General features: G+C 34.3%; 1 protein-coding gene across 3 annotated transcripts; it reads left to right on the plus strand.

Moving 5' to 3' along the window:
• Position 1: 1 nt before the first annotated feature.
• Positions 2–14,100, plus strand: DTWD1 (DTW domain containing 1). 3 transcript variants are annotated; one of them, XM_037502452.2, is made up of 5 exons: positions 2–115; positions 2,874–3,191; positions 7,598–7,741; positions 9,850–10,096; positions 13,769–14,100. In XM_037502452.2, the coding sequence occupies exons 2-5, from the start codon at positions 2,928–2,930 to the stop codon at positions 14,014–14,016; spliced, it is 903 nt and encodes a 300-aa protein (XP_037358349.1). In that variant the 5' UTR covers positions 2–115; positions 2,874–2,927; the 3' UTR covers positions 14,017–14,100. The 3 variants fall into 3 exon arrangements, with proteins under 3 accessions (XP_037358349.1, XP_037358350.1, XP_037358351.1); XM_037502453.2 differs by lacking the exon at positions 2–115 and adding an exon at positions 150–605; XM_037502454.1 differs by lacking the exon at positions 2–115 and adding an exon at positions 612–706.
• The last annotated feature ends 410 nt before the right edge of the window (positions 14,101–14,510 follow it).

Consider the following 14,510-nt stretch of genomic DNA (forward strand, 5'->3'; position numbering starts at 1 on the left):
CCCTAGTGTCCCCGGGAAAGCGCTCCGCCAGGTCCGTCCGCTATCACGGTCCGGTGCGCGCCTCCGGCGAAGAGGTGGATTCGTGGAGCTGTGCGGGGACCCCCGGGCTGTGCAGGTCTGAGCCCCGCGCCCCCCACTCGCTGGGGACCAGTGGTCTGACTTAACCGTGAGCCCGCGGGGAGTGGACGCTCTTTGGGCGCTAGCGGCGGTCGCGCCGGGTGTCGCCTGTGAGGGGGCCCTCGGTTTTGACGTGGGCGCTTGCGTTTTCAGGAGCTTGCGGGCCTTTTGGAAAAAAGGTTTCCAAATTTTTAGTCAGAAAACGAGCAGAGGCCCCTCCTAATGTATTTTGGGTGCTTTGCACCCCAAGGAAAGTCCACCCTGGCAAACTTAGTTCCTGGTTCTTCATTTTTTTATTTTTATTTTTTTGCTTCCTGGAGTGGCTTCCGGGGGGTTGGTCACAACGAAGGAGAAGCTTAGGACCACGTACCTGGGCAGTGTATTTAAAATATCCGGCTGTGCCCTAAGTCTAAGTTAGCTCTTGGAGCTGTAGGACAAGAAGGACGATTATTTAACACGTGAAAGTGCCAAATCCACGGGATTGAAGGGTAAATGCTGCTTGACTTAAAACCACACCATTTAGGGATTACTTCTGTCCGAGCCCCAGTATGCCACCCAAAATTAAGGAATGACAGTTGTCTGCTACATGGTGGGTGGCTTGGAAGGGGCTGCTTAATCCTGTGCCGGGGGTGGGGGGGAAAGGTGGTACCTAGTATTTGTTTTGGGGGAAAAAAAAGAGCTGAACATATCACGTGATGAGGTTCTTAAAAATATCCCAGATAGAAAATTTGAAGTGGGTTTTACTGAATTGGTCCATAATACATAGTATAAAGGGCTTTGTATGATGTTCCATTGGAAGGTGAGTCAACTACTTGTAGTTGGGACCTTTTTGCATTATTGTTTTGCAAAAAAGTGAAAGTTCTGCCAGGCTGCTGCTTATGCAGGTTGCAGATGGGTCACAAGGGTACTTCAGGAGCAAAATGCACCCTGGAGATTTTTGTTTGTTTTCAGTTAGTTAAGTATTTAGTCCCTCCAGGGATAGGAGGAGATCAGTAAAGAATTCTGAGTGGACCACTAGGAAGGATAACTTCGCTAAAAGACACCTCCAACATTTTTCATGTTAAATATATAGAACCAAGAATAAGTGCAAAAATAGAGATTTAAGAGATTGCTGTAGACCATCCAGAATACTGATTTTAAGCCTAGAATATGTGCAAGGTAGAATTGTTGCAACTTGGTAGGTAATTAATTGACTAAATTCCTAAAATCAGTGAGTTGACCTTTTGTTAGCCCAAACAAAATTAGATTTCTGGAAAAAATACAGAATTTTTAGACTGCCTCCTGTCCTTAGAATGAATTTTTAAGGTTAGGATTTTTTTTTATCTGGATCTGTGGTTGGACTCAATCTATAAACCACCTGAAGTTGTCTGCAAAATATTGTGTCTGAATATGCATTTCCTAGAGATAAAGTCCAAGACTCTCATGTCATCTTCAAAGGATCTAACCCAAGAAAAGGAAGCAGCTTATATACATCACCTTTTCCTAGTAGTGGGGAATATACCCAATGAGAAAAGTCATTTATTTTTTCCCTTGAATAAATTTGGAAAATATATTTTACTTTTCCTTCAATATCAGCATCTTTTTTCTTTGCATCTCTTTGTGTCTCAAGCTCATTGGGAATTACAGTCTATAAAAAGCTCCTGATGAGTAACTAAATTAGTATCACTAACTTCTTGTTAGTAAATCATGTTGTATATTGTGTTCCGCTGGACATTTTGTTCACTTTCTATTTGGCAGACCACAGAAAGTTTCCTGTTGCAGTCACAGCATTTCTCCTGTCCAGTGTTTGTACTCAAAGTGCCTGGAGCTTCATAGTTAAAACACCACAATGCCATAAGGCTTTATAATAAGAGAATCATTTTACAGCTTTGGAATGCATATCAAATCGAAAGGGCCCCAGTCTCTTTTCTCCCTTGAAAGATACTATGCTTACAGAGTACTTGAATAATAGTTTTGGCAGTCGTCATCCGTCTTTGAAGAAAATATTTAAGTGGCAAAACTATGTTACTACTTTACGTCTTTTAATGAAGAATCTGAATGATACAGATTTTTTGAAAACAGTGAATTCTGATAGTGAGTGATTGTTAATGTTATTCTGTAAATACAATTTAAAAATCTATAAGGTTAGACTTTTTCCCTGGCATATATTTCACTTTTTAGGGTATTTTATAAATTATAATTGGCACTACATAGATGCCTTCCACAATGTAATAACTGTTTAGTTATATATTTTAATTCACGTGGAGTAAACCAGTATTGTAGATAAAGTTCAAGGCTTCCAGGTGATTTCATGGGATTTTACTGGTTTTGCTGGAACTTTGCGTTTTCATTAGTGTTTTGGTTGAGATTTGAGATCATGCAACATCAATTCAGAATCAGAGCCTAGAGGGTTGAATATATTCCTGATTGATGCTAACATTAAACCATTAGATTCATAATAAACAAAATTCCTGTGTCTGGAACAAAAAGTTCCTGAAAAATGGATTTTTAGTATCTAAACTTTATGTTTGAAATAATTTTTTTTGAGAGCACCTTTCTGTTTTTATGGAGGAAGGGCCCAAAAGGGTAATTCGTTCTTTTGAATTAATTGCTTTTTAATTTTTATTTTAAAGCATACTAATTTAGTGGTTTTTAAAACTTGTTAAAATTTATTAATAAATACCAAAAGCCGAACACAGTTGTGAGTTGAGTAATTTTCTTTGTAGGAGCAGTGAATAAATGTCTTTTTTTAATACCTCCCTTTTTTTTTTTTTCAGTTCATCTATGATATGTGTTTTAGAGTTGATGTTATACTTTCATTTGAATGAAAAATGTCCCTCAGTCCACCTGTATTTCTCAAAGAAAGGGAAGAAAATAATTCAACATTTGGGGAAGTACAGCAGTCACAAACTACTTCTATAGATTCAGAGGACCCTCTTCAAAACTTATGCTTAGCGTCCCAAGAAGTTCTTCAAAAAGCTCAGCAAAATGGGAGATCAAAATGTCTCCATTGTGGGGGTTCAAGAATGTTCTACTGCTATACATGCTACGTCCCAGTTGAAAATGTACCTATTGAACAGATGCCAGTTGTGAAGGTTGGTAAGAAATTTAAATTGTTTGAAAATAGAGAGATTTTAAAAAGACATCTCCTCTATACTTCGGTTACAGTTTATGACTTGATAAAGAACATTGTGGAAATGAGTTATATAATAGAAAATTTAATCCCGTAGACAGCTAAACCTATTGTTTTATTTTTTTGTCTCTAGAAAGAGGTATACACTGCCTAAACATTGGATCTAAGATGAATATCGCTTTTAATGAAATCAATTACTTTTAAAATTAATGATTATAGTTTGTTTACAGCATAAAAAAATGTGGTATAAACATGAGTACCTTATAGACTCCCTGAAAGAGCATGAAAAACTACCTCAGGTCCTTCAGCCCCTCTTTGAGAAAACATATCTTAAAGGAACTAGGCTTGATTTTCTTTGACTTGTATGTCCTATATGTGGAAATGGAGCAAATATCAGTGATCAGAACTAAGCTAAACTAATATTTAAAGGCCTAAGACTATTTTTTGTGCTATGCTTTAATTGTAATGCTTAAAAACCAGATTTAAAAAATTGGTTTGAATTGTTTACCTTTTCCTTTTTGTTGCTTACCAGTGCTGTTCTTGTGTTTGTAAAAGGTCCATACCCCGTCATGTCTGTGTAATCCAAAAATAATTTTATTTTTTTCTCATAAAAGACAAAATAGACTTTTTTTAACCCGCTGTAAATATTTTAGTTTTTAATTGTTAAGTGTTTTATTTTTTTAATTCGTTTTTTTTTAACATCATTGTTCATTTTTAAACAATATTTGCTTCTCCCCACCCCTCAGGTGTAGTCCCCATGGAGTTTCCTTCACCAATGCACCCGTGCACCATCACCTCCCTCTGCTGTGTTCCTCCCTCCCTCCGATCCATTTATTTATGTGTTAATGTGCCTCATACTGACCTAACTATAAGAGTCATTAAACAATTAGTTATTAATCAAAAAAGTTTTACCCTGCCTGTTAGGACTTGAGAGAGACCAAACTCTATGCATGAACTTATTAGACGTTACCAATAAGAAAATAAGTTGCAACTATGTTTAAAAAATTTAGTATTAAGTGGTTAATATTTAAAATAAATATTCATCTCAATTTGAAGTAAGAAAAATATCTTAACACTGAGTTAAGCCTATATGTCATCTTGGCAAGTCCATGTTAACCTCATGAGCCCAAATTAACACTTAATGGAAATTACTATCCAAAATAAAGAAGCATGGACTGTAAACTTCAGGAAAGCCAGGAGGATAATAATTCCTTTTTTAAATTTCTTATCTTACAAGAATGTTACATTTCTAAAGTATAGTTTTTGCAGTATACATAGAATTATTCTACTATTTAAAGTCATGTAAAGCATATTTATCCAATTAAAAGTTTTATCTCTAAAAAATAAGTTTTATCATAAGATGGGTTGCATTCTAAAATGATTGCAGATCAGAATAATTAATGTCAATGGTATTTGACAGGGCTAGTATTTTTATAATAATTTAATAATAGAGGGTTATTTTCCAAATCAAATGTGGTCTAATGTGCACTATTTAATAGAATTGATTCAAAATACCTGCTAATGTTTGGTCAATTCTAAGTGGCCTACTAGGCACTGCAGTTTTCTATGACTGTTTATAATGGCCATATGTAAAATTTAGTATGTTAATATATACTAATGGTAATGAAAACTATACAAAAATTTCTAATTTCTGCTACTTTATAACTGTCATTCATCATTTGCTCTTAGATAGCTTGCTTAGGAAGGGGAGATGACTACATAATGAAAAAGTACCTCCCCAGCTTTAAACTTTAGTCTAGGGAATAAATTCATAAATATCTTTTCATGCAGACTATGATTTTTTTAATGCCATGAGAAATATATAAGCAAAGATAAATGGTGCTATTGGTGGTTTCTTTGAAAGGGGAGAAAAAAATTATAAGGGAAAAGAAAGACTCATCATTTTTTAAAAGAATTTAAAAGACTTTAGGAAGGTTGATAATCACATTGAAAGAGGCTTAGTGCTTCCTGCTAATGGCATTTTGATATATTTATGCAAAGCAGTGGTGTTAACTCTTTTATCGGAAACAGAGGTATTTGAAAACAGATTGATCTTTACCCTTTTGAAAACAGAATATATTTACTTGAACTGTGTCTGATCAACTTAACTGGTGTTACTCTGTACCCTGTTAATTATTTAAGAACTACCTTTATTTAAAATCTGTGAGCTAGAGCAAACCTATTTCCATGATTTTACCTGTTTCTAAGCTGTTGTTTCGTAGTATTATAAATTCAGTATTATTCAGGGAGAACTAAGGATTCCTGGACTTGCACCCCAGGAGTTCTTCTTAAACACACATTTTGCATCACTGTCTTAAACAGAAGAGATTTTAGTTCATATAACTTTATCTTTTTATTAGGTTAGTTTATAAATAGACTAGGTTCATGACTTAGAAAATGCATTATTAATACTTGGTCCTGTGTTTTTGATATAAATGATATCCTTCAAGATATCCAGCTCTGCTGATCTCCTATGTTAATGGCCTTTGGAACTTTCAACCCTGCTCATCAGTCATATAAGAAAGTCAGTTTTATTAAGAAAGTGAAAATCAAAATCAACAAAAAACTATGAACCAGAGACACTTTGGGGGGGTAGGGGGCGGGAGGGGAGGGATTGGGGTCAAAATAAGGAGGTTGCAATTGTATGGGGAATATAAGAATAAAATTTATTATAAAAAAATACTACCTGTTAAATAAAGTTCATGCTCTTAGAAACTAAAAAAAAAAAAAAAAAAAGAAAGTCAGATTTATTAGTAATAGAATGCTCTTTTATCATCTGCCTTCTTTTTCGTTCCTCCTTCCTACCTTCCTGGCATAAGATAATGTTGACCTGGTACTGAAACCCCAGGGAAAGAAAATTTATCAACTGAGGATGGTCACGAGGAAAATTATGTAGAGTTCAACCAGAAGTAGAGTGATGTAAAATCATTTGTGAATTGCATACATGAACAGTAAACTTTCCATAATTGGACATTTGATGATTTGAAGCAACTGGTCCTAACTTATACCCCTCACTAGGCCTCAGGGGGATGACATATGGTTTGAAACTCTAATTGAAATCTACTTGAATTACATAAGGGCCTTTTGGAGCTCACCTCCTGCTCTCCACATAATTTTCCTGTAAAATGAAATTAGGATTATTTAGTAATATGCAGCAACTGCTCCTTAAAGAAACAATAGTTCTAGGATAAATGATACACACAACAGTATGGATAAACCTCAATGAATGAAAAGTCAGATGAAAAGAGTACAAGCTATATGATTTCATTTGCATATAGATCTAGAAAATGCAAACTGATCTGTCATGATAGTAGAACTGTAGATAGCAGTTAATGGGGAAAGAAGGTGGCAGGAGATACAAGAAGACTTGGGAGTGATGGATATTTCATTGTCTTGATGATTGTCATAAGATCAAGAATGTAATGTTAAAATTCAGTAGCTTATATGCTTTAAACATGTACAGTTTATTTTATCTCCTTAATAAAGCTGTTTTAAATAAGAAAAATGGCTTTACACTCCAGGGTAATGTAGCTGTGTGTGCCAGGGTAAATACCCAGAATCTTGCCTGTTTAGTACAGAATAGGGGCTGGAAGAATACTTATTATACAAATATGTAAGAAGTGTATGGCCATTGTACAGAAGACTAAACCAAACAAGTTGGTGAAATAGTAGAAAAGTCTAACTCAAAGAAATGCAGAAGTATTATTTTTGCGTAGAGAAAAGACATAATCTATGGCAAATAGTGAAACCTTAAATGAAATAGGCAAAATGATTTTGAAGAGTTATTTTTTATATAAAGAGTACCCTTCCTAGACCTACTCTGGTGCTGTTTTTCCAACTGATAATTACTTCATTTGGGCTCATAAAGACCACAACTGAGAATCATGATGCTCACTAAAAGCAAAAATATTCTTGATCTCAAGGGATGTACATGGAACAAAATTTTAACCTGAACTGTAGATCTCATTTTTTTTGCCTAAACTTATTTTTCCTTTTAATATACCATAAAATTACTAAATGTAAGTCTACAGGAATTATAAAAATATTCTTGGCACAGATACTGATACGTCAGGAATTGCATTCAATGCCTATGGTAACTGAAATGAAAATGAATTTAGAGCTTTATTTTAAAAACAGATTCTATGTTAAATGCTTTGAAAATGGTTTTCTTATTACATGATTAACTATATAAAGGAATGAATGAGTTTGTATATGACTCTTGTTCTTAACATTTTGGTCTAGAAACATGGAAATATATAAACCGTAACTATATTTAGTATGCACTTAGTATTTAAGCGTTGAACACTTCTTATCATAAAATGATCATTTCTGTATTTGTTCATTTGTCTTTTTATTTTTTAATTTTAGCTTCCATTGAAGATCGACATCATTAAACATCCAAATGAAACAGATGGCAAAAGTACTGCTATACATGCAAAGCTCTTAGCACCCGAATTTGTAAATATTTACACATATCCTTGTATTCCAGAATATGAAGAAAAGGACCATGAAGTAGGCAACTTATTTTTTTTTTACAGCTCTTAACATTTAATCTAAAAATGAATTTTAAAGTTCACTGTCTTTCCAAGATTTTTCTAAATCAAGATTTTTCTAAATGACCTAGGGTTGTCCTTACGTAGGTCTAAACAACATGTAATTTCCTTCACTGGTGTATTCATATATCAAATGATCCTAGATACTTAATGCCTTTTTGAGTATGCATTTCTACTTTTCGTAGCTGTTAGGTGTTAATTCTTCGGGTTTTTATTGTTTCCTAGTATTACGATGCCTGCTTATACTTTATCCCCTCTCCATTCTCCTGCTTATACTACACATAGATGGTTTGATTTGATAAAATTGAGAAAACCATATCATAAATGTTAATATTTCTCCAAAAGAAGAAAAGACAGAAGGATCCTCAGTAATTGTTCCTAAATTAAAATCTTTAGTAGTGGCCTTCATAACATTTGTTTTGGCTGTCCAGAGGCTTCTTTTCTCATTTCTAGATTATTAATTGGTTTTCACATAGTTAATACTATTTCAGTGAACTGTTACTGAAAACTAATGTTGCATTAACACTCAAAAAACTAGACCTTGGGGCCTCCCCGGTGGCGCAGCGGTTGAGCGCTGGGTTGCAAAGCTGCCTGCAGCCTCTGCAGCGTCGGTTCGATCCCTGGCTGCTCCCCAGCCACCGGAGGAGGGTCCCACATGGCTCAGCAGTGTACTTCGGTCCTTCTGCCTGCTCTGCTCCCCGCTCTGGCTCTGGTGAATTCTCTCACCCTCCTGCGCTTCTGACTGTACCCAGTGCTTGTATGTATAAATAAATAAATAAATTAAAAAAAAAAAATAGACCTTGGCTATATCTGAAAGAACGTATGTATGTAAACCCTTTTAGGTTTCCTGGAAACCGTTTGTTGGTATGGTTTATCTAGGAAAAAATTAAAAATTAATACATTCATTTGTTCCAGAAAGAATTTGGTTTTCCTTTCTTGATAACATTGTTTTGAGTTTATTGTGTTAACAATTATTAACATTGTTTTGTAGAATATTGTGTCTGTAGATATTATCTGAGTTTTGGATTTAGGAATACGTTTATGTCCTTGTATGGTCAGTTAGGTATCATTTATATCAATTAAACAAAACATTGCAAGGTTCTACAAAGGGATATGGTGTGCTTCTAATCCAAGAAAAATAAGAAACCTTGGGATTTGCTAATTGGGGATGGGAGAGATACAGTGTAGGTATGCATTGTGAATATTTGAAAAATTTATAATTTTGAATTTATAAAATTCAAGATTTTTTCCTTTATTATGATTTTGTTTTTATAATTTTTCCATGTTCATAATGATACATTCTTGTTAAAAATTTTTTTGAGAGTTGGAGAAAAATATGGGAGCTAAAATACTCATAGTTCTACCAGCCTTTGTGCATTTAACAAATAATTACCGAATGTCTGTTTTGTGGATGAAGCTGTTCAGACATTAGAGGCTCTAGCATATAAGATCTTAGTGAAAATATGGTGAAAGAAAGGTGGTACCATAACTATTACTTTGAAAGTTAGATTTTCTAGTTTTAATTTTTTACTATCATAAATATATTTTAACACATTTTTGATATTGTGAGTGTATATATATATTTAGAATTACTTTATTAAGATAAATTCCCATAAGTGAAGTTGCCAAATTGCTTTTATGAAATGTTATACTATTTAAACCTGCTATCAATAAAGGCCCACTACACCAATTTCCTCACTAGCATTGACTGTATTGTTTATCTTTGCTTATTACTGTATAGGTGAAAATAGTATTTAAATATTGAATGCATTTCAGTGATTCCTTTATGAAGTATTATGCTTTGCTATTATGGAATACAATAGTTTTTTGAATCAAGATACAATTAACTTGGCTTCTATCAATAGGTAAATAACTTACTTTTAGGTAGTATTTTATGATTATAATTATTAGGGAAGAACAAAAAGTTCACCATATTAAAGAAGCACTTATAGTGGAACTGAATACTTGTTTCTCAGTGTTCATCATATTTTTGTCTCAGAGTTTTAAGTCACTTATTCATTTTGATGATCATAATTGATGATCATAACTTAATTTTCTTTGCTTTAGGTTGCACTTGTTTTTCCTGGGCCTAAGTCTGTCTCAATAAAAGATATTTCTTTCCATCTGCAAAAAAGGATTGAAAATAACATTAAAGACAAAAATGACCCTGATAAACCATCTGTGAAGCGCAAGAAAACTGAGGAAACAGACTCAAATGACAGCAAGTGCAAAAACATGACACTGAAAAAAATTATATTTATAGATAGTACTTGGAACCAAACAAACAAAATATTCACTGATGAGAGACTTCAAGGTAAGGGCAAAAAATGTTCTTTTAGAGTGTTTCTTCCTCTTTCTCTTACTTATGTGTGTATCCGTCTGTGTTACAGATATATTTTTGTTTGAACTATTACAGTAATTTAAAATAGTTCATTCTTAGGGCCTCCCCGGTGGCACAGCGGTTGAGCGCTGGGTTGCGAGGCTGCCCGCAGCCTCTGCAGCTCTGGTTTGATTCCCGCCTGCTCCCCGGACACCAGAGGAGAGTCCTGCATGGCACGCAGACCTCTCCTGCCGCCCGCTGCTCCCCTCAGCAGTGTACTTTGGTCCTTCTGCCTGCTCTGCTCCCCGCTCTGGCTCTGGTGAATTCTCTCACCCTCCTGCGCTTCTGACTGTACCCAGTGCTTGTATAAATAAATATATAAATAAATAAATTGTATAAATAAATAAATAAAATAGTTCATTCTTAAATACCTCTGTACATCTTTTAAGAATACATTCTTCTGTATAATTGTAATACTGCTATTGTGCTAATAGAATTAGCTGAAGTTCTGTAATATCTAGTAAACAGTACAGATTCACCTTTCTCTAATTTACACAAAAATATATATTTTGTAGCATTTGTCCCTCTGATACAGCATGTAGATTCACCATCCATTTGGTTATGTCTTTTATATCACTTTTAATCTAGAACAGTGCCCTGTTTTTGTATTTCACTACTTAGACTTGTGTGAAGAAAGCAGGTCGATTATCAGAATGTTTCATTAAGATTAGATTCAGTGTAAATATTTTTGCAAAGATACTTATTATAAAGATAAATTCTGCGTTGTCCAAGACAGTTCCAGTTTAGATTATTTTATTACAACTATTAATAGCATTCCCTTTTTCTCTCAGAAATGAACCTGTTAGCTGATAAACTATACATCTTCCCTATTCATAGGAGCAGTTGTAAATTCATTATTGCATCAAATCAGGAGGCAGATAAATATGATATATAAGTCATTCCGTTATTGGTGATAAATTAATTACTTATAGTGGTGACTGGTGATAAATTAATTACTTATAGTGGTAATTGCTAGGTCTTTCCGTTAGATTTCTTTTCCTCTTCGTAATTAGTAACTGTGGGTAATGCTTTGAGATTAGGAGCTGTATATTTCCCTTTTGCTTTTCACTAAGTGCTTTTAGTTTCCATTGATGACTCTTACATGAATCAATAATTATATTTAGGATTACAAAATGATACAATTTTAATTTTTTTTAACTTTTGTTAGCATTTTTATGTAAAAAGCTTTCCCTTTTTTTCTTTTCATATTCTTTATCCCTCATCCCTTTTGACATCACTGTGGTCTGGATTTCCTTTTAATCAAGTATGTTATCACCTACTGTGGTCTTATCTTTTTTTTTTTTTTTTGATACTCATACTGTCTCAAATTTTGCCAGTGGGTATTCTTCATGCCCTTTGTGGCCTTTCTGGTACATTTCCTAATCTCACTTTTACTTTTTTCCTGTCCAGACCTAGAGTTAATCATTATTCTAAGGAACTGTGGTTCTTTTTATAAACCAAGATATGGTAAATTTACTATTAAGACAACAATGAACACAAACACTACAGATGTCATTGTTTAGTGGACAGAGCTTAGAAAAATAAATATATGTATTTATTATATATATATAAATCTCTCTATATATCAAGAGTTCCAATTCACATTGGAACATTGGGGATTTTCTTTCTTTTGGTTAATATTGTTTCTGTTTTTCTTTGAGTATGCAAGGCTTAGGTCTTAATAATCATTTCAAGGCGCTGTTCTACATTCCTTAATAATGCAACTAGTAATGTGAAGAAAACAGGAGCTCATATCACTTCCCTTTTTCCCTTGCACCTCACTCACTTCTTTAGACTTTGTCAGTAATTTCTCTAAAAGCTTTAGTTTTCTACCTCTATGATGGCTTTCTGTGCAATGTATGATTAGAAAGGAAGAGAGCTACGCAGATAGTATTATATATATATATATTTTTTTTTTTTCCTAGAGGCATGTCTTATTTATTTATTTATTATTTGTTTGTTTGGTTTATACATGCACTGGGTACAGTCAGAAGCGCGGGAGGGTGAGAGAATTCACCAGAGCCAGAGCGGGGAGCAGAGCAGGCAGAAGGACCGAAGTACACTGCTGAGGGGAGCAGCGGGCGGCAGGAGAGGTCTGCCGCCATGTGGGACCCTCCTCCGGTGGCCGGGGAGCAGCCGGGGATCGCCGGGGATCGAACCGGCTGCAGAGGCTGCAGGCAGCTTCGCAACCCAGCGCTCAACCGCTGCGCCACCGGGGAGGCCCTACGCAGATAGTATTAGACAGTTGTCAAAGCAGTTTCAACTAGATCGAGCTTTTCCCAGGCAAAAATGTGTATCATTTTAGAAAAGAAAGTTTATGATTTTTTTGGAGTCTGAGTTATGGTATTTAATCTCAAATGTGGGTGACTAGACTAGATTTAGCGAACTTTATTTATATGTTCATACCTCTGAAATTCTCATACACGCTAGTAAGATTGCTTTGTCCTTCTAAGTGTGTATGTGTTTATGTGTGTGTCTGAGAGAGAGAGGAAGAGAGAGGAAGAGATTAAGGCCTGTAAGAATCTTGTTGCTAATGTTTAATAGAGATAGAGCCCTAAGGCTCTGCCCTTTGGAACATCGCCTACCACATTACCTTGGATGGTAACAGCAGCAAATTACTGTTCATGACAGTTCCAGTTTATATAATTTTGTTACAGCTATTATTAGCATACCCTTTTGATTTTTCTGAGCCATTTTTCTTTAAAATTACCTTATATGGCAATTAAAAAGATCAAATGAAACAACGTGAAAACAATTGAGAAAAACTATAAAAGGAATTATGGGGGTAAAGTTCAATATCTGTTTTCAGAGTGTCATTTGTACTTAAAGCTTGCTTAAAATCATATTTGTACAAATTATATTATTCCCTTCTAGATCACATAGAAAACACAACATATTTAAGGAATTTATTTCCTTAAAATAGTGAAATAAAAAGATTACTAGATTCTGGCATCTATGCATATTCTACCTCAACCCTGCCCCTCTGGCTTCTCATTACAATAAAGGATAATTGGGGCTCTGTGCATATTTATGTCTTTGTATGTGAACCAAGTTACTTTCACAAGAAACCACCCATATTAGTTATAAATCATTGCCCTTAGGTTTTAAAACATTCCATTATTTGATGTAATTAAGCTGAATAAACCGATTCTAAACCTCAGTTTAAACCCTCAAATGTAATGTATTATTATATTATCATGAATGCTGAGCTTGAGTCCACTTAGCAATGTATAAGTATATACTATTATACCAAATTTTACAGAGAAATAGGCTGTTTCATTACTGCCAAGATAAAACATTTGAAGGTAAGTGCCTAATTTAATTATAAAATGTAAGGTAAATGTGAAGAGTGACATTTTTTGAAGTTTCACCATAGGAAACTTTGGTGGCATGCAGTGGGGAAGGATGGTTTGTTTTTGTTGTTGGGAAGTCCATTATATTAAACCTGGCATTATACTATAATTGTTAGGAAAAATAGCCAATTCTCTACCTTTATTTTGATTGTATTGACACAAAATTTAAAATAATTAAGAGAGATCTCATTACTATATCACTACCTGTGGTTAAGTAGAAATATTTATTCTTTTGTTCCTTTTTCTTTGGCAGGGTTGTTACAAGTTGAGTTGAAAACAAGAAAAACTTGCTTTTGGCGTCATCAAAAGGGAAAACCAGATACCTTCCTTTCCACAATTGAAGCTATTTACTACTTTTTGGTTGACTACCATACTGATATATTAAAAGAAAAATACAGAGGACAATATGACAATCTTTTATTTTTCTACTCTTTCATGTACCAGTTGATAAAGAATGCCAAATGCTCTGGAGACAAGGAAGCAAGAAAACTTATCCATTAGTTTTTAAGAAACCATTTATGTGATTTTATTTTTGCTAAAATCAATAAATTTATTGAGCTTTGTTTATTCTTAGAAAATATTCATGTATCATCTGTATGACCACTTGAAAGAATTCAGTTTCATTCATTTTACCTTATGTTCTTTAAGAGGAAGTTACAACTAAGCATTTTCAATGATCATGTTGACTGAGAATTATTTCATAAGTTTACTCAAGTTTGGCATATCAATTTTATTACTACATTTTAATGGTTATATTTATACATGTGTGATTAGCTATAATTAGATATTTGTTTAGAGATTTCAATATCTTTCAATATCCACTTATACTCACTACCGCCTTTGGAGGGAGATAGCATCAGAATCCCCTTGACTGAAAATGAAGTCGTAAGTGATTTATTTGAAGTTAATGGCAAACATCATTAGAGCTAGAATTGTAGTCACAATCCCTAGTGCTGTTCCCTAAAGCCCACAATGCCTGTGATGGACCTTTATTG

Source organism: Talpa occidentalis, unplaced genomic scaffold (genome assembly GCF_014898055.3).
Source record: "Talpa occidentalis isolate TD23 unplaced genomic scaffold, MPIMG_talOcc4v2.1 talOcc4.11, whole genome shotgun sequence".
Taxonomy (NCBI): Eukaryota; Metazoa; Chordata; class Mammalia; order Eulipotyphla; family Talpidae; genus Talpa; species Talpa occidentalis.

Excerpts from the sequence above, each read along its gene's own strand:
- DTWD1 (XM_037502452.2), top strand. The coding sequence starts at position 2,928 with ATGTCCCTCAGTCCACCTGTATTTCTCAAAGAAAGGGAAGAAAATAAT. Across the intron at positions 3,192-7,597 it reads AACAGATGCCAGTTGTGAAG|CTTCCATTGAAGATCGACAT; the intron begins GTTGGTAAGAAA and ends TTTTAATTTTAG. Across the intron at positions 10,097-13,768 it reads CACTGATGAGAGACTTCAAG|GGTTGTTACAAGTTGAGTTG; the intron begins GTAAGGGCAAAA and ends TTTCTTTGGCAG.